Source organism: Notechis scutatus, chromosome 6, assembly GCF_049901735.1.
Source record: "Notechis scutatus isolate UNSWTSFEM ecotype Mainland chromosome 6, rNotScu1.2, whole genome shotgun sequence".
NCBI lineage: Eukaryota > Metazoa > Chordata > Lepidosauria > Squamata > Elapidae > Notechis > Notechis scutatus.
In genome coordinates, this window is record NC_142014.1 from 31,376,173 (window position 1) to 31,402,270 (window position 26,098).

Consider the following 26,098-nt stretch of genomic DNA (forward strand, 5'->3'; position numbering starts at 1 on the left):
GCATTAACAGAGGGATACAATCCAGATCAAGGGAGGTGCTAATACCACTCTATAAAGCCTTAGTAAGGCCACACCTAGAGCACTGCATCCAGTTTTGGTCACCACATTATAAAAAAGATATTGAGACTCTAGAAAAAGTGCAGAGAAGAGCAACCAGGATGATTAGGGGACTGGAGGCTAAAACAGATGCTGAACGGTTGCAGGAACTGGGCTTGGCTAGTCTAGGGAAGAGAAGGACCAGGGAAGACAGGATAGCCGTCTTCCAATATTTGAAGGGCTGCCACAGAGAGGAGGAGGGGGTCAAGCTATTTTCTAAAGCTCCTGTAGGCCAGACAAGGAATAATGGATGGAAACTGATCAACGAGGGATTCAACCTAGAAATAAGGAATTTTCTGATAGGGAGAACAATCAACCAATGGAACAGAAGTTGCCCTTGGAAGTGGTGGGATCTTCATCACTTGAGACTTTCAAGAAGAGATTGGACTCTCATCTGTCAGAAATGGCGTAGGGTCTCCTGTTTGGGCGGGGGGTTGGACTAGATGACCTACAAGGTCCCTTCCAACTCTTGTTAATCCATTAATCTGACATCTGCTTAAATTCCCTTCCAACTCTGTTACTCTCTTATTCCTTCTGTGGTGGCGTTCAACAACTTCATGGTTGTCAGTGTAGCGATCCTGCAAAGTGGTCAAGAAAATATGCTGGGAAATCATTCTTGGAGCCCAACCACTAACCTCGCCAAATGCCCCTCTTCCGATCACCTTCAGAGATTCAAAGTCATCCAGGCCCAGTCTTGTCCTTTTCAGCCTTAAAAATTCCGTTTCTTTGTGGGCGTGCTGAGATCTTCGGAGCTTTTTCTGAGGGGCAACCAAACGTCCTCTTTAAAAGACTGCCACACTTCTGAGAATTATTTCTAAAACCACAAGGTGGCATCGTATACTAATTTAACGCGAGGCTTCCCGCTTTTGACGTGCTTTCGGGCAAAGTCTCAACTTACATTCATATAAAACAACAAATATAATGCCACGCACGATCAAACAAGTCCTAAAGTCATCATCTAGGGAAAAAAATGATAGCATTGTGTACCAGCAATAATTATTAATAACTACATATAATTTGGAGGGAGTACTTATATACCCTTGTTTTTCTTATTCAACATTAATAGATATAATACAGTAATAATTCATTTTGTGATATATATGGCTGTAATAGAAAGCAATGCATTGGTAAAACTTCCACAAATGGTTAGCTCTTTATTGCACCAAAGGAGAAGCTAACTTAGTTTAATCTGACTATCCTAGTCACTGTTTATAGCTTGTGCATTCCTGGCAGAAGGACTGCTAAGATTTTAAAATATATTTGAAAAATACAGGTAGTCCTTGAGTTATGATCATAGGTCCCAATGGTCATAAATTAAGGATTATATGTGTATATAGAGAAATATGTATATGTATATATATATGAGGAAGCTACGTATCTTGTAAATGTTAAAGTCAACATAGCATAAATGTTCTAACAGAGGAGCCCTTACTACTATTTTACTTATTTACCTCCGAAGTATTTTTCACACTGGAGTTCCTTTAATAGAAGCCATGGGTGTATAAATCTGAAAATAGTCTGATTTTTTTCTCCCACTGCTGGCCCTTTCCTCCATTTACTACTTTTTCTTCTGTTGACTTTTTCTGGCCAATGTTATTAAAACAAACACACACACACACACAAATTTTGCATGCAAGTTATGAATCATTAAGGATTGTACCAATCTTAAGCAAACAAAAGCTATAAAAACTTTCAGCTTCACAAGTATCTGAATTACCTCTTCATCTGCTAAGCCTTCTTTCTCCATGGCTACTTCTAGCTTCTTCTGCCTAAGTTGGAGGTACAAATCACGTATTATGAAACAACTCTTTTTTTTTTCCATGCCAAAACAACTAGACACAAAGACAGTTTTCCCCCCCTGTGCCATTACGCAACTAAACACATTATTCCCACAGCACTCTCTTATGCCTAAGGATATCAAACAATGTAGTATGACTCTATTATTATTATTATCCTTCTCATCTTTCCTATTAACCTACTCCTATTTGTATCTTATGACTCTCATTTTGTTGCTTGTATCTTATGATTTATGACTTTGTTGCTTGTATGGATACTGAGAGCTTCTGCATCAGATGCTTTGAGCGTCCAATCACACTTGGCCAATAAAGAATATTCTATTCTATTTTAGAATTGAAAAAGAGGGTTATTTCACCTCAAACACAGAAACCTGGGTCCAAAGTCTGAGTTGCACAACACAAGGCAAGTTAATAATCATGGAGAGGACCACTAAAGGGAAGAGAAAGTCTTTCTCATTCCAAAATTCTTCCCCCATTGCATTATTCAAGTTCAGAAAGAAAGAAAGAGAGAGAGAGAGAAAGAGAAGAGAAGGAAGAAGGAAGGAAAAGAAAAGAGGAAAGAGGAAAGAAAGAAAGAAAGAAAGAAAGAAAGAAAGAAAGAAAGAAAGAAAGAAAGAAAGAAAGAAAGAAAGAAAGAAAGAAAGAAGTTTATTTATATAGATAACCTGATAAAAAATGTATCCCTCAACTTCCTGGATGGCAATTCAAGACCAAGAAAAAGAAAAGAGACACGTTGCAGGATTCAAGCATCACATTAATGGTCAATGTCTCCTTGATAGATTGAAGGAACACAAATGGGCTGCATCCATTCAACAGTGAAACCAACCACGTCATATCGTGGTTTAGTGTGACATCTGAACCCAGCCATCATTGTCTGTCCCAACTTGGCAACTTCAAGACAGGTGGACTTCAACACCCAGAATTACCCAGCCAACTCTTCATGCAAATTGCACTGCAAAAGTCTAAACTGGAGATTTGACAAAGGTTAAACAATCGTGGCCAAACCCAGATAAGGTTGCAGCTGGCAAACAAGGTGTGAGATATGTGTCAACAGAAGTGTTTGCAGAGTAACAACGGTAGTGCCCGGGAACAAAACCTACCTTGGTCTTCTGGTTAAGTAAAGACTAAAAGAATTAACTTTATAACATTACACGCTATTCATCTTCATTTAATGACCCCATAATCCCTTGCGGGTGGCAGAGTCTGGGCCACTGAATGGAGCAAGCAGAATGCTTTAAAGACCAGATGCAGAGGTGGTATTCAGCCGGTTCTGACCAGTTCTGGAGAACCAGTAGCAAAAATTTTGAGCAGTTCAGAGAACTGGCCAATCCCACCTCTGACTGGCCCCACCCCATCTATTCTCCGCCTCCCAGTGAGTCCCAGCTGATTGGCTGGGTCTTCTTTGGTTGCCCTGCACAGGAGAACAGAGCTGGAAAGCAGGTTAGTGGGGTGGGGAGGGAATGGGATTTTGCAGTAACCCTCCCCCAGGAGTGGGGAGGGAATGGAGATTTTGCAGTATCCTTCCCCTGCCACACCCACCAAGCCACAACCACTAAGCCACACCACACCCACCAAGCCACACCCACAGAACCGGTTATAAAAATTTTTGAATCCCACCACTGGCCGGATGCCCTTCCTGTCACCAATGCGGAATTTTGCTCAGCACATAAATTGGGTCACGAAATGTCTGCCAAGCTCAGAGAGCACCAAGGAGCCCACAAACCTATTTTGGTTCCCACCAGGCAGTTCTCCTCCCCACCTAAGGGTGTCCCCAACAGCAATGTCGAAAACCTCCCCAAAGATTTGCTATTAAAGCCGGATGGGACCACAATTACCTAGTTTCTCTTTCTTCATGCTGCAAGATGAGGTTACTATAGAAGTTCTCCAGAGTAAGTTTGGCCACTGTGACTCGCTCGCGGGTGTGGTTGCTCATAGGAAAAGACGTTGGAGTTGCTGCAGTCATTGCCATAGTAACCAGCTCTGAAAGGGAGCCCATAAAATAAAATAATTACTCAACGGAATAATAATTGTTCCTCGTCTTCTCCTCCTCCCAAACCCACAGTGGGAAATATGGAGTTTCTTCCAATATTTGTTTGGCAAGGTGGCACGTTCTCTCACTCACACACACCTCTGGGCATCTGAAATGAATAAACCCAGCTTGAATCATACAGGAAGCAATTTATTTAGTGTGTGTGTGTGAGAGAGAGAAAGAGGGGGGGGAGAGAGGGAGGGAGGGAGAGAGGGAGAGAGGAAGAGAGTGGGAGGGAGGGGTGGGGGAGAGACCCAAGGTATTTATGTTAATATTTTCAGCCCAGGCTCCACACTGCAGCCATGGAGTCCCGCAAAAATATGCCAAAAGTGATGGGACAAATTTTATGTTTTATTGTATTTATTGGGATTTGTCAAACAAGAACAAGAAGAATAAGAGAATAAAAATGCAACAACTGGGCCGATAAGCACGTCAGTGCGCTTATGCACGCATCTTCTACTGACCCCCTTAAATATGAAGTATAACAACACAAGAGCACACAATAGATACAAACTCAAAGTAAACCGCACCAAACTTGATTGCAGGAAATACGACTTCAGCAATAGAGTGGTCAATGTCTGGAATACTCTACCTGACTCTGTGGTTTCTTCCCCAAACCCCAAAAACTTTAACCTTAGACTGTCTACTATTGACCTCACCCCTTTCCTAAGAGGTCTGTAGGGGGCGTGCATAAGCGCACCATCGTGCCTACCGTCCCTGTCCTATTGTTTCTCTTATTCTTTTATTTTTCTTATATGTACCCATTTCATGTATTCACAACTATGTATACACTTATACTTATTATCTTGTAAACAATTGGCAAATCAAATAAATAAATAAAATAAGTCAATTTGCGATTGAAACTGTGAACACTTGTAGCTGAGACAACTGAATCAGGTAGGGCATTCCAGATCTGGACAACTCTATTACAGAAATCATATTTTTTACAGTCAAGTTTAGAACGATTTACATGGAATTAAAAGTGGTGCTTCGTGTGTATATTATTACGATTAAAACAGAAAAAGTCATTTACAGGTAAAGCATTACTACGCATAATTTTGTATGCAATACCTAGGTCTGACCACAAGCGACGCAGTTCTTAAGTTATCCAAAGCAAGAATTTCGAGCCTAGTAATTCTGTCCTGTACAGAAGAGTGCAAGACTTTTTGCCAAGTTGTTTGTCTGGCTCATTGCCACGTATTTACAGATTGTACGACTTAGGAAAAAGTTCACTTAGTTGAAGTTTGTCTTCACTTGGACTTCACTCAGATTTGCTGTTTATAGAAGGGGGAGAGCAATATGTACCTGGGTCCACATATTAAATATACGGCCCGGTGAAAGGCCCATGTTAAAACAACACATGCCTCATATGTGGCCAGAATCTGAACACGACATTTAATACAACACAATTTCTGACTCAGCGTATGTGGACCTGATTGGGGTAGATTGCGGTGTGTGTGTGTGTGTGCCATTGTATTCTATTTTACTTGTTTTATGTATTAAAGTGTTGTATTTTGCCTGACTCTCGTTTTAAATTGTTTTGAGTCGAATTTTATTGGCAATACGTGTTTCATCCTGTACGTTGATATGGCCTATAGGCCAGGGGTGGGATCCTACTGGTTTGGACCGGTTCTATAGAACTGGTTGTTACGATTCTGCCCAGTTCAGAGAACCGGCAAATCGTGCCATTGGCTGGCCCCGCCCCTCTCCATCCGCCCCTCCCCTCCCTGCCCAGTCAATCCTTATCATGCATGTGTGACATCGCGCACATCGCTGACTGCATTCTCCTCCACCCACCCCATCCCGCCAGTCACTCCTTACGGTATTTCATTTTTTTCTCTCCTCCCAATGATCAGCTGTTCCAACAATCAGCTATGCCGGATCCCCCTCGCTGTCTTCCTGATTCACCTGGGAGGCTTCCCTGAGGCCCAGGAGGCAAAAAATGGAGCGCAGGGGGGCTGCTCGGCCCTCCCACACTGTTTTTTTGCCTTCCTGGGCCTCCGGGAAGCTTCCTGGGAGCAAAAATGCACCCCAGGAGGCTTCCCTGAGGCCCAGGAGATCAAAAAATGGATTGTGTGTGTGGGCAGTGCTGCCCCCCCAAAAAGAATCCATGTCCACCCAGTCACATGGCCATGCCCACCTAGCCACACCCACAGAACCGGTAGCAAAAATATTTACATGCTACCCCTGCTATAGGCTAATCAGTCAATCAATATATATAAAATATAGTCACCATAAATTCTTCTCTTGGAGACACAAATTTTCAGATTGGCCAATTTCTCTCGCATAATTCTGAAAACCTAAAAGTGGACTGGCTATTTTTCCCCTTTTTCCTTTCCCCCAGTTATGTTTTTCAACCCACCGAGTTCGTCGCTAAGCTGGAAGCGCCATTCCCTAATACCAACTTACTACAGGTAGTCCTTGACTAACGACCATGACAGAGTCCCAAAATTTTGTGTAGCTAAATGAGAAAAGTCTGAAGCGAGTACTGCCCTCTTTTTATGACTTTTCTTGCCACCTTTACTAAGCGAATCGCCACCAGTGTTAAATTAGTAATAGGTTTGTTAAGTGAACCTGGCTTCTCCGTGGGCTTTAGCTGTCCAGGAAGTTGCAAAAGGAGATCCCAGGGACACCACAACGATCATAAATGCGAGTTGGTTGTCAAGCATCCGAATGTCAAACACACTGGGGACGCTGCAGCAAGCGTCAAACGGTCATAAGTCACTTTTTTCAGTGCCATTGTAGCTTTCAATGGTCACTGAGTGAACTGTCATAAGTCAAGGACTACCTGTAAACATGGCTTCCTTTTTCTTGCCACAAACTGATGTTTTTTAAAAAAATCAACAAGGGACATTCAGCCTCCAAAAGTTCGTTTTGACTAATGTAATAGCCTTGTATTTAAGCACCAGCCACGTAACCACAGCTGAGAAGGCATGGCACGCAAACAGATTTAACTACCACACACACAACCCCGGAGCATGAAACCCATGACCGAAATAGTTTGCCAAACATGAGAAAGTTGTTTTTGAAAAGTCACTGGAAGAATACAATCCTCACTTATTCTCTCGGTCGGTTCTAGCTGGCTCGGGAATCTCGACGCCACCCAACGTCCAATTTGCAAAGCAGGGACTCTTGGATAAAGCTGGAGTTTAAAACTCTTCCCAATGTTTGAGGGACGGAAAACATAACCCTGAATAGGGCTGTCTTAACAGCATTATGGGCTCCGGGCAACGCAGCGTACTGCGGCCCCTACTATGACAACTACTCACAGGAATAAAAATGCAAATGGTCGATAAAATGAAACACATGCTTGCATGTTAGTATTAATTTTAAAAATGCAGTAAAACCAGGGGTGGGATTCTACCGGTTTGGACCAGTTCGAGGGAACCGGTTGTTCCAGCAATCATTTAGCCCCACCTGCCTGCCCCTGCTCTAGTTTGTCCTTCATTTCCATGTTTTGCAGCCCAGCTGATTCACACAACCTCAGCTGTTTTACTCACCGGGGCTGCAGTAGAAGGTAAGTAATAGAACTGAAAATGCACAAAGCGCGCACTCACCAAACCAGTTGTTCCACCGGTTGAATCCCACCGGGTAAAATATAATAAACATGTTGCTGTATTTATATGATATGAGGTGCATTGAAGGGTTAACATACACAGACTAGCATGGGGCCACTATGCTCGTGGGGAACCCACGGGCAAGTGCCCCATCAGGCCCATGCATTAAGACAGCCCTGACCCTGAATGAATCTGGGAATAGCTCCCTGGAAGTGTTCTGACCCAAACCTGGTTCCAAGAGCGCAAACACGAGACAAAGGTAACAGCACAACCTTTTAATGTTTAATTTACGAATCCTGTTCCTTCGCAGGTAAAAGGCTGCTTCCAACTAATTAGCTCCGATAAAAGAGCCTTGCCAAGTTTTTGCAAGGTTGCCAAGAACACCAGATAAAGTTACTAAATAGTAAATCAAAGAGTCTCCACAGACCAACTCAGATATTCCTAACGTCCACCAGGCTCGAGTATCAAACTTCTTTGTCTTCTACAAAGAACTCCGGTTTCTGAACTGGCTTTTATCTCTTAAGGGAGGGGCCATTATCTTGCATCCTTACTCCCAGGTTGCCCATGCTGCTGCAGCTGCTCTTTCCTTCGAGCAGCCCTGCGCGCACGCGTGCTGGGCATGGGCTCCTCGGGAGCCTCTTCATCATTGCTTCCAGCCTCCACCATCTCCGAAGGCAGCACTCCACTCCCTGATGGTCCTGGCCCCATCCCTGCATTACACGCAGGCCCCTCACCTGAGTCCTCGCTCTCCAAGACCTCAGCCGTCTGCGCCTGCTGCTGGTGAACCACAACAAACTTTCCAAGACTTTCCAAACTGGGACCTGTCCTTTTTTAAAAAAAAAATTCCCAAGGAAAGTCTCTTCGAGAGGAAGCATCTGCATATCTTAATTCATAAGAGAGCGAGGGTTATATAAGGAGAGAGCGTGCCCTGGAGAAAGGCAATTTAGGGCATTCAAAGCATGTCCCTTTAGGCATACACACCTCTGGCTCCCAGTTCTGTCTGAGACAGTGTTAGAACTATAAATTGTGATTTTCCAGTAAGAAAAAGAATAGAAGGATAATCCAAAGTAGGCACGCTGCCAAAGATGACTTGTAGAGAAAGCAAACTTGTCTATTGTAAGGCAAGATCGGTCCCCTTTAGACAAAAATCAAGAATAGGAAAACTCTTTCCTTACATCAAGAGGTAAAACGGCCGCCTCTTGAGTGTTGCTGTGACATAGCCCTAGCAATAGTGACTAGACTTCTATATACCGCTTCACAGTGCTTCACAGGCCTCTCTAAGCAGTTTACAGAGTCAGCTTATTTCCCAACAATCAGGGTCTCGTTTTACCCACCTCAGAAGGATGGAAGGCTGAGTCAACCTTGAGGCAATCAGGATCGAATTCCTAGCAGTGAGTTAGCTTGCAATATTGTACTGTAACCACTGTGCCACCAGGAAGGAGAATGAGAAAGGGTATAAGAGGGAGGGAGGGAAGGAAGGAACAGCATTTATATACCACTTCATAGTGTTTTACAGCCCTCTTTAAGAGGTTTACAGAGTCAGTCTATTGCCCCCAACAATCTGGGTCCTCATTTTACTGACCTCGGAAGGATGGAAGGCTGAGTCAACCTTGAGCTGGTCAGGATCGGACGGCTGGCAGTGGGCAGAGTCAGCCTGCAATATTGCATTCTAACCAAGAAGGAGAATGAGAAAGGGAATAAGAGAGGAAGGGACGGAGGAGGGACGGAGGAATAGCATTTATATACCGCTTCACAGTGCCTTAGAACCTTCTCTAAGTGGTTTACAGAGTCAGCATATTGCCCCCAACAATTTGGGTCCTCATTTTACCCACCTCGGAAGGACAGAAGGCTGCATCAACCTTAGCTAGTCAGGACTGAACTCCCGACAGCGGGCAGAGTTTAGCCTGCAATTCTGCAGTCCTCAAGTTAGGAGCACAATTGATCCCCGCAGGTATAAGGGGCTGAGCTGGCCGAGGATTGGAAACTTTGCAACTGGGAGAAAAATGCTACTAACTCAAAACGTTTGCCAGCCTTCCACCTTCTCACGCAGCCGGTTACCACTGCATCTGTTCCAAAACTCACAGGTTGTGCTTTCTCAAAGGAAAGAGACAACATGGCTTACTGTTTGGGTTTTCCATCTGCTGTCTGTTTTCTAAAGCCCCTATCCAAATTCCACACAACACTGTTTACCGCCAGCTTTTACTAACGCACAAGGATGTTCGATCGGGAAGACACAAAACAAGAATGTGAGACGGTTGCATTTTCTGTCTAAATACGGGTTCTGACCCAGCTCCCCAAACACAACAAACACTTTGAAGTTAACTCAAAATATTTCTTTATTAAGAGTGCCGGCAGCCCCGGCAAAAAGTTTCTCTCTCAACGCAGGCTAACAAGTCCGTCCGTCCATCCAGAACATGAATAGTTGTCTTCCACACCTATTCATCTCCACCCCCTGCCTTTTATCCCCAGAGCTCGGGTGGGGCTTCGCTAGCAGTGGTGGCTCTTCTATCCCAAGGACCGGCCCATAGATTTCCACTGTTCTCCTCTCCTCTGCCTTCTGCGCATCCACGTGTCAGGCACTGGACCCAGCTGTTCCTCCTCTTCCTCATCGGCCACCTCCAGACCTGGGGGCTGTTGACTCTCCATCTGAGGGCTGACGGACAGCCCAGGCTCCGCCTCTGTCTCTCTCTCTGTCTCTGTCTCTGTCTCTCTCTCTCTCTCTCTCTACCAGCTCCATTCTCTCTTCCCCTTCAGAGCTCCCAGGTTGCCTTGATGCTAACCCCAACTCACACACCTCCTCCTCCTCCTCCGATTTGGCTGCTGGGAGGGGCCGGCGTCTGATAGGCCACAACAATACAGAGAGGATTTAAATACGGATATTTTCAAAGGCCTCAGGGATTGCACAAGAAGTCTTAAAGGACATATCCACCCATACTGCCTTTAACCTATTCCTCTTCCACATTTTGCCCAGTAAAATAGGCCCAAAAATATATAATTATGTATACAGGTAGAACTTGACTTACAACAGTTTGTTTAGTGACCATTTGAAGTTACGACAGCACTGAAAAAAGCGATGTACGAGCGTTTTTCACATTTACCAACCACAGGATCATGCCCATGGTCATGCAATCGAAATTCAGAGGCTTGGCACCTGACTCACTTTTATGACGGTTGCAGTGTCCTGGAGCTCACGTGATCCCCTTTTGTGACCTTCTGACAAGCAAAGTCAACAGGTGTTGTGGTTAGTCAACAGCAGGTGCGGAGGGCTGAGGAGAGCGAGGACTCAGATAAGGGGCCAGGACCATTAGGGAGTAGACTGCTGCCTTCAGAGATTGTGGGGGCTGGCAACAGCGATGAGGAGGTTCCCGAGGAGCCTGTGCCAAGTGCGCATGTGCACAGGATTGATCATAGGAAAGAGCAGCTGCAACAGCACGGGCGACTCAGGAGTAAGGCTACAAGGTAATGGCCCCTCTCTCAAGAGGATAAAAGCCAGGTTTGAAGAAGCGTTCTTTGCAGAAGGCAAAGACGTTTTGAAACTCCAGCCTCGTGGACATTATAGTTAGTATTTGAAAACTCTTGTAAACTAGTTCTTATCTCTGGGTTTTTGGCAGCCTTGAAGAACAACTTGGCAAGGCTCTTTCTTTTTGGAGCTAATTAGTTGGAAGCAGCCTTTTATCTGTGAAGAAACAGAATTCGTAGATTAAACCTTAAAAGGTGGGGGCAGCTGCCTTTGTCTTGTGTTTGCTTTCTTGGAACCAGGTTTGGTCAGAACAACAGGGAAGCCAGATTCACTTAACAACAGCATTACTAAATTAACAACTGCCCTGATTCACTTAACGAACAGGACAAGAAAAGTCATAAAGTCAAAATTCGCCTAAGAGACGTCTCACTTAGTGACATAAATTCTGGGCTCAATTGTGGTCATATGGTGAGGACTACCTAGAATATAATGCTAGATAAAAGGGAGCATGTACGCACAAATGGACTAAAATGTACATGATATTATAGCTTCAAAGAATTTTTTTTAATAAAATGATGCATCGTTGGTACTTGACAGCCAGATAAATGAGCGAAAATGTATAAAGGAATTTCTAATAAGTGCTGGAAATATAGCCAAAAAAAAAAAAATCCAGGTTCCTTTTATCATGTACATGGTGGCTTTGCAAATATGTGAAAGCACGCCAGATAAACATAACAATGACAATGCAGAGAATATTTAACATACAGAGATGAATGAAACCCGAAGTTGTTGTTGTTGTTTTCGGTATGATGGACAAGCCAACTATAATAGAGTTTGGAGTGCATTTTCTTCACATGGGGATGGCTGCGAGGATTGTACTTGCCAAACTTTGTTCACCACATTATAAAAAAGATGTTGAAACTCTAGAAAAGATGCAGAGAAGAGCAAGCAGGATGATCAGGGGACTGGAAGCTAAAACATACGAAGAACGGTTACAGGAACTGGGCTTGGCTAGTCTAGGGAAGAGAAGGACCAGGGGAGACAGGATAGCGGTCTTCCAGTATCTGAGGGGCTGCCAGAGAGAGGAGGAAGGGGTCAATCTATTTTCTAAAGCGCCTGTAGGCCAGACAAGGAATAATGGATGGAAACTGAACAAGGAGAGATTTAACCTGGAAATAAGGAGGAATTTTCTGAGAGAACAATCAACCAATGGAACAGAAGTTGCCTTCAGAAGTTGTGGGAGCTTCATCACTTGAGACTTTGAAAAAGAGATTGGATGACCATTTGTAAGAAATGGTGTAGGGTCTCCCGCTTGGGCGGGGGTTGGACTAGATGACCTATAAGGTCCCTTTCAACTCTGATTATCTGTTACATCTGTTAAACTTTGGAAAGAAAAAAGAGATGCCTTAAGAATGGAATTTGAAATAGACTGAACTGGGATGGCGAAATTTACTGCTTTTGATTAGAGATAATGGACTAGGCAGCTTTATAAGAGACTGGAAACAGTTTGTGGACTTTCTACGCCTTAAATATAATAACAGATGGCTAACCTGTTGACTGCTTTTTCTTCTTTCTTCATGTGTGTGTGTACACCTGTGTTTCCCCTAAAATAAGACCAGGTCTTACATTAATTTTTGCTCCAAAAGACACATTAGGGCTTATTTTCCACTTAGGTCTTATTTTTCAGGGAATTACGGTACTCAATGCACCCATCTGCTGACGATCTTAACTGGGGCTTATTTTCAGGGTAGGGCTTATATTATGAGCATCCTGAAAAACCATGCTAGGTCTTATTTTCCGGCTAGGTCTTATTTTGGGGAAAACAAGATATATATATATATATAAAGAAAGAAGAAAAACAATCAACAAGCTAACCATCTGTTATTATATTTAATGCGTACAAAGTCCACAAACGGTTTATAAGCTCAATTGTGGTTGTAAGTTAAGGACTGCCTATATATGAACACATAGAAAGTCCACAAATGGTCTGTCTGTCTTTCTTTCTTTCTTTCTTTCTATCTCTCTATGTACCTACCTACCCACCTACCTACCTATCTACAGATCTACCTACAGATCTATCTATCTATCTATCTATCATCTATCTATCTATCTATCTATCATCTATCTATCTATCTATCTATCTATCTATCTATCTATCTCTGTCTGTCTAGAATATATCACTTAACATGATATATCTCACTTAATATATATCACTTAACGTCTTGCTTTAGCAAGATAAATTTTAAGCTCAATTGTGGTCATAACTTAAGGACTGCCTATATGTGACCAAAGTACAGACAGGCATAATAATTTGAGGATATTCAGTTGTGTAACCAAGCCTTTAGAGTTGTTGCAGTAAAAAGTTATTTTAGGATGGAGTTTCATGTCTCTAGGGGGAAAAAAAGGAATTCTTGTTTTTCCTTTTCATGTTGACCTCCCTGGATAATTAATGTCGAAGATATTTTTTTTTTCCATCTCAAAGCCAGAGAAATTTTCCATAAATGAAATTATTCTTCGGAAAAAAACGATTTCTTCTTTCTTTGGGCAACGCAGAATGTGACCCGTGAACAAAACACAGGCAGGTGCAGTGAGTGACCCAAAACAATGAATCATGCAAAAGAGGAATGACTTTGGGTGACTTCATCCCATCAGTCCAGGGCTCGGCTGATAATCTCAATGGAAGGAAGCTGCACCCAAAGTCTAGAGTAACGTGAATTGCTCCAGACAGAAGTTTCATCAGCTAACCAAGCCAAATAAGGGATTAATTGAGTCCAGACAAGTCCTACGTAATGTTTGGGCCAAATTACTTTCCCAGCTTTTAGTCATAAAGCAAAGTCCCTTAACATAACCTTTCCCGTAATATATTCAACTCTGAGTGGACTATTAGAAAGAGTTTCAGAAATCCAAGAGAAACTATGACCGTTTTATCTGAAATTTCGTTGCAGGCTTAGAGGGAGACGAGAAGCAAGAGATAAATGGAAAAGAAAGATTAAGTTTTCCGCAGCTTCAGCTTATGAGTTGAAAAACTAAAAATGAATCTCATGCACTTTATTCTACAGAGATCCAAACAACCAGCAGCCTATATTATAAATATAGAATCATATTTGTATATTTATAGGAAACACACAAATATACATGAATGTTTGTGTATTTACTGTAAATATACAAATAGATTGTGTGGATGCCCTAACTTGATACAAAGGCAGGGAAAGAAAAACAGCCAATAAAACTAAAATTACCTAGAAAAGCCAGAAGCAATTCCCACAGCTAGAAAGCTGAGTCATATTCAGAGTTACAACATTGGGTGTACGATAAATGTCTTATGAGCACTCCTATCAAACTTTCAGAGTTCTGATAAGAGAGAATATTTGTAGCTTGGGGGTTGAAATTGTGGACTTCACATTTCAGATCTCTCCCAGGTATATTTTGAATCACAGCTCCCATCAGCCTCAGCAAGGATGGCCCGTGTTCAGTGAGGAAAAATATGGTTATAAATGATCCCAAGTTGCTAGATTTGGAAAATGCAGCTGTCTAAACAAGCCAGCCATTCAACTCCTATTTTCTTGTTCTGCCAATAAAGGAGAATAATTTGTAGCTCAGGGTTGAAATGAGGGGCCCTTGGTGCTCTCTGAGCTTGGTGATTTTCTTGCAGACGTTTCATGACCCAACTAGGTAACATCATCAGTACCAATAAAGGAGAATATCTGTAGTTCAAGGTTGAAATTAGAAGTCTTTGGTGCTCTCTGAGCTTGGTGGGTTCCTTGTAGATGTTTTATGACCCAACTAGGTAGCATCATCAGTGCTAGAAGGGAGAGGGGTTTGCAGAGAGGAGGAGGACGAGGAGGAGGAGGAGGAGGAGGAAGAGGAGGAGGAGGACAACTGTGGGGTTTGGTGGAAAATATCTGTAGCTCACAGTAGAAAAAATATCTGTAGCTCACAGTAGAAATTCAACATCTTTGGTGCTCTCTGAACTGGGTGGTTTCCTTGCAGATGTTTCATGCACTGATGATGTTACCTAGTTTGGTGATGAAACGTCTGCAAAAAACCCACAAAGCTCAGAGAGCATCAAGGACCGACCCCACAATGTTCTACTTCTCAGAATTAATTAGATTAATATTCAGGGCCTCAAAACCCAAACTGTCAAAGGCAAGCCCTGGAAATAAAGCTTTTAAACGAACACAGAGTGGTTAGGCTTCTGTTAGCCAAACCTGTGTATCATACACATACCTAACACAGAGGCGTAACCTGATGAACTCTTTCGACTAATCTCAAGTGACACAAACCACCGGACGTTTTCCGGCTGCTGTTTGGCATCTGCTAAGTGTTAGCTATTTCCTATTTTTAGCTTCTTTAGTAATGCTGTCGTTGGGTTGCATTTTGAAATATTCTGCTACCAACCAACACTTTTGTCGTAGAAAACCTGCGCTGAATTCCAGGACCAGAAGAATAATTTTTTAAAAACAATTCTCAGTGCTGAAAGCAAAAAAAGAAAAAGTCAATGCAACCGCACCAACAGTGCAAAATAGGAGAGAATAGGAGGAGGGTTACCCAGCATTTCAGGTAGAAAGGATATACAGGTAATTCTCAGTTTATAATGCCTGATCTCTGCAGTTGTAAAGTGAATCACATGGTCGTTAAGCCAAACCAACTTTCCCAGTTGATGTTCGCTTGTTGGAAGCTTCCAAAAGGCGACCGCTGGTCATAAACACAGATCGTCCTCAACTTACGTCCACAAACGAGCCCCACATTTCAGTGGCTACGTAAGGTATTTGTTCCGTGAGCTTTCCCCCCATTTTATGACCGTTCTTGTCACCGTTGTTAAGTGAAACACTGCCGTGGACAAGTTGTTAAGCGGATCTGACTTCTCCTCCTTCAGAAGGATGGACTTAACTCAACTAGTCTTTTGTTTTCAGTGATGTCTACAGGAAAAAGGCTCTTTTGTTTTGATCTCTGTTGGCTATCGGAAGGACAGGGGAAAAATGTGCAAAGGCCTTTGGACATCGCAATCTGGAACAGCCAATCCTTGCACTGGCTGTGGCCAAAATTCCCAGTGCATTTCAGCACTGGTGAAATCTTACCAAACTGAATGGTCCGGAATAATGACGACCAGATCAAAGTTTGGGAGTCAGATCTTGTTCCCCAAATGCTAGGCGATTGTTGTTGGTTTTTAAAATTGTTCTTATAAGGTGTGCAACTCATCACTCAAGCACAGGTTTTGCAGCTAGAAGGTGCCAAGATGCCAAGGTGCCAATTCACAAAAAGTGTAAAATGGAGTTGTGGACCATCTCCATAAAATTATTCCTTATTTCTATCTGTGATGAAAGGATTTCGGGATGAAAGTGCTTCAAAAGATGTTTTTAAGGACAATATCCGTGGCAAAGTTTTCTTAATTCTTTTCTTTTCTTTCTTTCTATTCTTTTTCTTTTCTTTTCCTTTATATAGCCTTCTATTTATTTATATACCACATTTATTATTTTTGCAAATAACTCAAGGCAGCGATTATATATCCACCATACTTAGCTCCGTCTTTTTTTCCCATAACAACAACCCTGTGAGGTTGGGCTGAGAGTGAGTGAATGATTGGTCCAAAGTCATACAATTGGCTTTCATGCCTAAGGCAGGACTAGAACTCCCTGCCTCCTGGTGATTGGCCCAAAGTTACCTAGTCAGCTTCCATATCTAAGGCAGGACTAGAACTCACAAGTCTCCTGGTGATTGGCCCAAAGTCACCCAGCTGCCTTTCATGGCTCAGGTGGGATTTGAACTCGTGGCCTCCTGCTTTCTAGTCCTGGCCTTAGCTACTAGACCATATTGGCTCATTAAAACTTCGATAGTCTTGTTTCAACCCTGAGCTGCAAATGTTTTCCTTTATTGTCTTGTTTTATTTACAGAAATCTTATTTAGGAAGAACTATAATTCTTCCCATAGCCGAGGCATTCAGACACCCCCCATTCAGCAATTTTCTTGTCAATGGTTTGTTTCACTTATGCCAATTCTTATTTCCAGATATGTAAAATTTCCACTCAGTCAGCAAAACCAGACAGTTTCCTACACAATGTCAGTTGACACACTCTTTCTTTCTCTTTCCCTCCCCCTCCTCTTTTGCACGGTCTTTAAGTGAATCTGGCTTTTCCGTTGAGTTTTGCTTGTCAAAAAATGGCTCAAATCTTGGAGCGAGATTTGGCACTCGGGTACCGGCTGATATGTTAACCCAAGAGGCTTTGCAATGAAATCCACAATGCATGCAGTCCTTGATGAAATCAAAAGTGCATTTCATAAATAGTTTATCAAAGATTGTAACTAGGTGACTGAAGTTTCCGTGGGTACAAATATCTGTGATGATCCAGAGTGTAACACAAACGTAATAAAATCCAAAACGTAAATAAATGTCCTTTAATGCCTCCAACTTGGCCCCACGGTTCAATAATTCTCCGCTGAAGATAAAACGTACTCAAAAATAGTCTTCAAAAGAAAGCAATACAGTCCAAACTTAATGAGCAGATAGAGGTTAAATAAAAAACCAAACTACAATGACGAAATTTCTACAACGGACAAAATTCAAGGAGATAACAAGGCGCAGTCTGTTGGAAGGACGCCAACCAAGATAACAGCCCAAAATAAAACACGTTTTGCTTCTGGCAACACTGTGTTGTAACCATCTCTCTTATATACTATTCTCCTCAGCTGCAACCAATGTGGGGGATCATGGCTGCTTCCTCTCTCATAAGCCAAGTTGCTGCCTTCTCCGTTCCTCCCTGCATGCCTTAGGATGAAGAGGGGATGGGCCTGGTTCTTCCTCTGACTGCCCAGCCAGCCTCTGCCCTTCCCCAGCCTCCTCCACAACCTCCGGAGTCACACCTCCACTCTGTTGGCTGTTCCTCCTCTCCCTCAGAGTCTGACTCTAACAGGGGCATGCCATATCTAACTGGAGAGCAAGAGTGATGGCTCTGGGCTATGGAGGTGTCCCATTGGAGAATATGAATTATAATACACTCAGAGGGGTGAGGGAAAACCAGGGTCAAGGGTGACAATGAATGATGTGCCTCAGAGTTGGTTGCACCCAGGCAATGCTGGACATGATAACTCCCAATAAATCCTTTTGAAGTTTTGGAAGTTTGGCTCGAGTCTCACGATTTAATTGGGGTAACTGCCGGAATCCTGACAATGACCACAACTGAGCCCCCAAATCTCTGTTGTTCAGTGACACATTTGCTCAGGAAATTTCCTCCCATAAATTATACAAACTTTCTTGCTAATCGTTGTTAAGTGGATCCCCGCAAGTCCTTAAATGAATGACCCGGTCATTAAGTGAATCTGACTTCCTTTTTGACTTGGCTTGCGAGATGATAGCAAAAAAAGGGGACCCCCGTGACACCTCCCTTCCGGGATACTGCGACCGTCATAACTATGAAATGGATGCTAAGCGTCTGAATTCTGATCACCTGACCATGGGGATGGCTGCAAGGGTCGTAAGGGTGAAAAACGGTCATAAGTAATGTTTTTCAGTGCTGTTGTACCTTCGAACGGTCACTAAATGAAGTGTTGTAAGTCGAGGACTGCCCATAATGCAGGAAGTGACATCAGTGTTAGTGCTACATCGATCAGTAGATCAGCGCTTGTCGTACACATGTAACACAATGTGTAAAACTCCGTCCAACCTTTTGCTATTTAGGCAACCTAAATAAAATTCCTTTAGAGAAATTAACCTGTTTCCCTGAAAATACGACCTACCCTGAAAGTAAGCCCTAGCTTGATTTATACACATGTGCCCAATATAAGCCCTACCCCCAAAATAAGCCCTAGTTAAGATCCCGTCCACTCCAGAGTAAATGAGTAAAAATTAAGCTAGGGTGGGGATGAGAGGGTGGAGCTGCCCTACTACTTACCTTGGGATGGATGGATGGATGGATGTAGAGGGAGAAATGGTATAGCTGGATAGATGGTAGCTAGAGAAGAAAGACAGACAAATTGATATATAGATTGATGACAGACATAAAGAGATGATACATAGGTAGAAAGGGGAGTGGGTGGGTGGGTGGGAGGAAGGAAGGAAGGAAGAATGGATGGGAGATAGATAGATAGATAGATAGATAGATAGATAGATAGATAGATAGATAGATAGATGGATGGATGGATGGATGGATGGATGGATGGATGGATGGATGGATGGATGGATGGATGATGGCTGGCTGGCTGGCTAGATGGAAAGATGGATGGATGGATGGACAGACAGATAGACAGACAGAGACAGACAAAGGCAGGCAGGCAGACATAGATGATACATAGGTAGGTAAGTAGGCAGGTAGGGTCTCTTCCAAAGAGACTCACTTATCAGCTTGGATTAAGAAAACCTGGATTAATAGTTGCCAGAAACTTTTTAAAAGCTGGTTTTTGCATCCAGGTCTCCTTCACCATTTCCAAGATGGGACTCCTAAAACAATCCATCTCCCTCTCACCCCCAAACCCAGTAGTAGGTGATTCCTACCACAGCTACCTCACTTATATCAGGCAAGCAAAGGCCGCTCTCTCTGGAACTTTTCCATCGGTACCAATATTTTGGTAGGTCATAGTGAAGAGGAAGTGATATTATTACTACCAGAGTCCTTTGAAATCTTTGGCTGTTGGGGGTGGGGGGGGGGTTCAAAGCAGCTCCCTGCAACCACTAAGCCTCACTGCCACCTCCCCACCCCTCCTCAAAAGAGAGAGTGTGGGGTAAGGCAAGCATGATGGTTACTTTAGACGCAAGATGATGTTGGGGTTGATTCTAAAAATGGTGGGAATCTCTGGTTGCTAGTTCACAATTCCCATCGAGGCCAGGCATTTAATTCAATGACCTCCAGGTCCAGTGAATAGAAGACTTGAATAACAGAGCTGGAAGGGACCTTGGAGGTCTTCTAGTCCAACCCCCTGCTTAGGCAGGAAATCCTTACACGACTTCAGACAAATGGTTATCCAAACTCTAATCTCCTATATCTATCTAAAAGCGAAATACCCCCCACCCATCATCACAAAATTCCAGAACCATAAAGCCTACAAACTTGAAATTCCTCTTGGCTTCTAGGGGCTCACTAAGAAAGGATTTTTCCAAATGACTATTGGAGCATTAGTATTTCATATATTATAATTACTGTATTATGAACACACTTTGATGCTAAGGAATTCTACTTCCCACCTGAAAAAAAATCTGTTCCAAATGCAAAACACAAGCAGAGGAGAGGAGTTTCAGTTTCAGTTTCAGAGCAGCACCAAGCAGCTTCGGTACAGAACAGTTGAGCTAAGCCACGCCCAGGCTCCTTGCTGTCTCCTCCCTCACACAGCAAATGCTCTTTCAGTTTCCAAACAGCCCTCAACTCTCATACACTGACAGGACGCAAGCCAGATGAATATGGATGGATGCTGGTAGGCAGAGGCAGAATTTTTACCCTCTTATTTTCCTCCCCCAAAACTTGCCCAATCACATAGTTTCTTCGCAAAGCACAGGTACCCAACTAGTTTACAGGTAAGGCTTTCTGGGGGGAGGAGGAAGGGTGAACCTAGCCATTTATTAACCCCTGAGCTTGGAAATAACCCATTTTTAGAATCATCTCTCTCACACACACCAGTCCCGAAACAGAAACCCTCCACTGCAAATACCGAGAGAGAAGCCGCCAACCGCTCTCCTTGCACATCTGTGCCAGCTGGAGGGAGAAACAGGAAGGTGGTGACTTGGCACAATCCGGCCTTCCCTCCCTGCCATTCACCGCTTGCTATATATAGTCTTGGATTTCAGCACCAGCCATTTTAACGGAGAGGCGGGGGTGGGGAGGGTGCTGCACAGGAGGGAAGTTCAGCAAGAGCATCCTTCGTTGCCCGGGAGCGCCGGTTCGCCTCCTTAGCCGGGACTTAGCCGGGAGAGGAGGCCGAGGCACTGCGGCTTGCCTCCTTTCGCTGGCCCGGGGAGGAAGGCCCGTTCGTCCCCCTCCACCAGCCCCCGTTTCAGGAGTCCAGAAACCCTCCTGGCCAGGCAAAACCCTCACCCGTCACGTTTGCCCCAGTCACCAAAGCCCCCGAATCGCTCTGGCACCGGGCGCATCCTTCCCAGCTGCGCCAAAAGGCAGGAGCGAGAAGGGCGCACGAGGTAGCCCGGTTGCGCTTTGCTCCGGACAGCCTCCTCCTTTCTCCCTTCTTCCTTCTCCTCCTTCTCCTCTTCTTCTTCCTCCTCTTCTTCCTCCTCCTCCTCCCCCTTCTTCCTCCTCCTCTTCTTTCTCCTCTTCTTCCTCCTCTTCCTTCTCCTCCTCCTCCCTGGAAAGACCTCTCCCCACCGCCCCCAGGGCTTGGCCCGGCCTCAGCTCATGCTTGGAACCGGGCGCAGCGCTGCTGCGTGCGCCCGGCTGGAGAGACGGGTTTGGCATCCCTGGAGCGCGCCTCTTCCTCCTCCTCTTCTTCTTCCTCCTTCTCTTCCTCCTGCTCTCCTTCTGCCCTTGTCCGGGCAGCGAGTTGGGCTGAGAGCAGCAACCCCATCCGCACTCACCTCCCCGCGCCTGGCCGGCTGCGCTCCCCGCTTGCAAGCCGCCCGCTTCCCTCGCCTGCACCTCTGGCTCGCCCCGCGCCGGGAAGCAAAGACTGAGCGCAGAAGCAGCGGCGGCGGCGGCGGCGGCGGAGCGAAAAGCGGGCTGTTTACTAGCCGGCTCTCGCGAGAGGAAGGAGCCACGGCCCCCAAAGTGGAGGGGGGTGGAGTGGGGGGTGGGAAGAGGGAAGGAGGGCCGGCCGCCGCCGCCGCCGCCGCCGCCGCCGCGGATTGGCTTCCCCCCGGAGCCGGAGGCTGAGCCACGCCGAGCTGCGACAACGCCGCGTGGAGATGCTGGTTGCGGGGCCGGAGGTTGGAAGAGGCATGAAAGTGTGATTTCCCCCACCACCCCCACCCCCACCACGAACGTTTGCCCCTCTTCACTTTGGAGAGCGAGCGAGGGAGAGGGAGGGAGGGAGGAAGAGAGAGAGAGAGAAGAGGAAGAGAGAAAGAAAGAAAAGAGGAAGTGAGAAACAGAGAAAGAGAAAGGAAGAAAAAGAAAAAATAAAGAACGAGAAAGAAAAAGCAGAGAAAAAGAAAGAACGAGAGAAAGAAAGGAAGCGAGTGAGAAAGAACGAGAGAGAGAGAGAGAGAGAGAGAAAAGCGAGAAAAAATGAGAAAGAAAAAGACAGAAAAAGAACGAGAGAAAGAAAGCGATAAAGAATGGGAAAGAAAGGACGAGGGAGAGAGAAAGAAGGAAAGAAAGAAAAAGAAAAAAGAAAGAAAGAAAGAAAGAAAGAAAGAAAGAAAGAAAGAAAGAAAGAAAGAAAGAAAGAAAGAAAGAAAGAAAGAAGAAAATAAGTAAATAAGTAAAATAAAATCAGGGCTTCCCCTTTAAAAGTTTCGGATTGAGACTTCTGGACTTCTTGTCTTGGGGGGAGGAAGAAAAAGGTTGGGGCTTCTAGGCACCTGTGCGTAAAAGCGCTTTGGCTTCTCGACTTCGGGAATGTCGGGGAGCCAAACGGCGCTTGGATCGCACTGGATTCCCTTCCCTCTTTTCTCCTCCGGCGAACCTTCCCAGGTGGGAAATGAGAAAGGAGAATGAAAGGAAAACCCGGGCTTGGCAAGGATCAGAAAGCGAAGAGGAGTAGAGGGAGCGAAGGCTGCTGGGGAGCAAAAAACCTCTTAATTCGGTTTCCTTCTAGTTCTTCTCCCGCGCGCGCCTCGATTTCTTTCCTCGCTCCTGGCATCATTTTCGCTTCCCCGTGGCTTTCGTTTTTATTTTTATTTTATTCCCTTTATTCTGCCGGGATCTCCTTCTTCAGTCCATTTCACCCGGGTTCAAAAAGCTCTTCCCTTCCGTCAGAAGGATTCTTGCATTTCCTTTTTCTAGTAAGATTGTGTTCTGTGGCTCTTCGCACAATTCTCCTTTCCTTGTGCGTGATATAATTACTGTCACCAACCCATCATCCTTTGCCTCTTGCAGTCCTAGCAACTGGCAGGGTAACTCCATGCATTGGACTACCTATACTTCCATAGTCATTGCTGTGCCCCAAAAGTGTTCCCCCCCCCAAAAAAAAAGTATTGGGGTTTTTTTGGCTGGGGGCGTTGTCCTCTGAAAATGATTCACTTCTCATCCAAAAAGCTTCTTCAGTTCAGAGAAGAGAAGTGAAATGTTTCCAAGGGAAAAGTCTGTGGAGATTCTCAGTCATCCAGGTTGTCTCAAAGGGGCTTTTTTTTCAGGAGGCAACTGGATATTCCTTTTTTTTTTCCCTTTGAAGACATTTCGCTTCTCATCCAAGAAGCTTCTTCAGCTCTGACAGGGTGGTGAGGAATGGAAGGATTTATATTCCTTGCAGACAACTCAGAGGTGGTATTCAGCAGGTTCTGACCAGTTCTGGAGAACCGGTAGCAGAAATGTTGAGTAGTTCGAAGAACCAGCAAATCCCCCCTCTGACTGGAGATTTTACATTATCCTTCCCCTGCCACGCCCACAGAATCGGTAGTTTAAAAATGTGAATCTCACCACTGAGGCAGCTGGTCATTTGCATTCTCTCTGGGAGTCATTGAGGCCACTTGGAAGTTTATGTGGGTCCTCAGGGTCATTTCCAGAGGATTTCCAGTGGAAAAATTGCAGACAACAGGAACCATTAGCACTACTCAGCTGATCCTGAAGACACAGATAAACCTCCAAGTCACCTCAACAACCCACAAAAAGGATGCAAATGACCAGCTATCTGCAAGGAGTATAAATCCTTCCATTCCCCACCATTCAGTCAGAGCTGAAGAAGCTTCTTGGGTGAGAAGCAAAATGTCTTCAAAAGAAAAACAAGAAAGTCCAGCTGCCTCTTGAAAAAAAAAAAGCACCTTTGGGATTTCCAAAGAAAAAAACCAAACAAAACAAATCAAGAACGTCCAGTTGCTTGTTGGGAAAAGCACCGTTGGCACAACCCTGATCTGGGTGATTGAGAATCCCAATAGACATTCATTCCTGCGCCACTAATGAAGATTTTAAAACATGCTTAAACCATGAATTCAAAACACTCTATGCTAAACAGTCACCGTGTTTATTCAGAGTGTCTTCAATTTGCCCAAAGTTGGACCAACTTTTTCTAGATATTCTTCCTGTTTGTACTAGTCTTTTAAGCAAATAAAATAACCCAGATGACACGGTGTTTAGTAAGTACGAACAAAACATAAACCATACAAAATTAATAAAACTTTGTTTAAAAAAAAAGAATAAATGAAAATATCTCCTTGATTCATCGGACGTATACTCATAAACTATGACGTGTTTTCAAATGAGATTAAAGCACTCATTGGTGTGTGGATTTCATCGCCTGAGGCACTAGACTAGACTAGACTAGACTAGACTAGACTAGAACAGAATAGAAAGAATTAGAACAGAATTCTTTATTGGCCAAGTGTGATTGGCACACAAGGAATTTGTCTTTGGTGCAAATGCTCTCAGTGTACATAAAAGAAAAGATACATTCGTGGAGAGTCAAGAATCATAAAATGCAACACTTAATAATAGTCATAGGGTACAATAAGCAATCAAATCATACTAGGAAACAGTCAATAAAAATCATTAGGCTACAAGTAACAAGGTTACAGTCATACAGTCATAAGTGGGAGGGGATGAGTGAAAAGGAGTGGTGAGAAGATTAATAGTAATAGTAATGCAGACTTAGTAAATAGTTGGACAATGTTGAGAGAATTATTTGTTTAGCAGAGGGATGGCGTTTGGGAAAAACTGTCCATGTGTTTTCTTGTTCTGGTGTGCAGGGCTCTATAGCGTCATTTTGAGGGTAGGAGTTGAAACAGTTTATTATGTCCAGGATGTGAGGGGTCTGTAGATATTTTCACAGCCCTCTTTCTGACTCATGCAAGATACAGGTCCTCCATGGAAGTCAGGTTGGTAGCCATTATTATTTTTCTGCAGTCCTAATTATCCTCTGGAGTCTGTGTCTGTCTTCTTGATTTGCAGAGCCAAACCAGACAGTTATAGAGGTGCAGATGACAGACTCAATATTAAAGGGGACTATGAAATTGCTCTCAAAATGTGCTTTTAGAGGCAGTCCTTGACTTATGACAGTTCCTTTAGTGGCCGAAGTTACAATGGCACTGAAAGAAAAGACTTACGACTGTTATTTCCACGTTTAAGACCTTTGTGGTATCCCCATGATTATGTGATCAAAATTCAGATGCTTGACACGGAGGGGAGTAGGCAGTGGAGTACCCCAAAGGCTCTGTTTTAGGCCCAGTACTCTTCAGCATCTTCATCAAGGATTTGGACAAGGGGATAGATGGGAAACTCATCAAATAATTTGCAGATGGAACCAAGCTGGCAGGAATAGCCGGAAGATAAAGGTTTAAGATACAGAAGGATCTTGACAGACTTGAACGTTGGGCCCTATCTAACAAAATGAAATTCAATGGTGGCAAAAGGAAGGTTCTACACTGAGGCCAGAAAAACCAAAGGCACAGGTACAGTATAGGTGGTACCTGGCTCAATAGCAGTAACTGTGAGAGGGATCTCGGAGTCCTAGTGGACAACCATTGAAATATGAACCAGCCATGAGTTGCAGCAGCCAAAAAAGCCAATGCAGTCCTAGGTTGCATTAACAGAGGGATAGAATTAAGATCAGGTAGAGTGTTAATATCATTTTATAAGGCCTTGGTAAGGCCACACTTGGAATCCTGCATTCAGTTTTGGTCACCACGATGTAACAAAGATGTTGAGACTCTGGAAAGAGTGCATAGAAGAGCAACAAAGAGGATCAGGGGACTGGAGGCTGAAACATATGAAGAACGGTTGCAGGAACTGGGTACGTCTAGTTTGATGGAAAGAAGGACTTGCGCGTGACATGACAGCAGTCTTCCAATATGTCAGGGGCTGCCACAAAGAAGAGGGAGACAAGCTATTCTCCAAAGCCCCTGAGGGCAGGACAAGAAGCAATGGGTGGCAAATGAACAAGGAGAGAAGCAATCTAGAACTAAGGAAGAATTTCATGACAATTAAAATTAACCAGTGGAACAACTTGAGTCCAGAAGTTGTGGTTGCTCCAACACTGGAGGCTTTTCAGAAGAGAGTGGACAACCACAAGTCTGGAATGATATTGGGTGTCCTGCTTGAGCAAGGGGTTGGACTAGAAGACCTCCAAGGTCCCT

General features: G+C 44.0%; 1 protein-coding gene across 2 annotated transcripts in view; it reads right to left on the minus strand.

The window, feature by feature from the left end:
* STK38L (serine/threonine kinase 38 like) overlaps positions 1-21,620 on the minus strand; it is a 33,573-nt gene extending 11,953 nt beyond the window's left edge. The window contains exons 1-5 of one of the 2 annotated variants that reach the window (XM_087967896.1): positions 21,449-21,612; positions 18,825-18,884; positions 3,728-3,872; positions 1,814-1,865; positions 732-854 (exon numbers count right to left, since the gene is read on the minus strand). In XM_087967896.1, the coding sequence (XP_087824022.1) occupies positions 732-854; positions 1,814-1,865; positions 3,728-3,861 (309 nt within the window). In that variant the 5' untranslated portion in view covers positions 3,862-3,872; positions 18,825-18,884; positions 21,449-21,612. Of the gene's footprint in view, positions 1-731; positions 855-1,813; positions 1,866-3,727; positions 3,873-18,824; positions 18,885-21,448 lie in introns of both variants that reach the window. The other variant, XM_026667875.2, reaches the window with a different exon arrangement.
* Between the last annotated feature and the right edge of the window lie 4,478 nt (positions 21,621-26,098).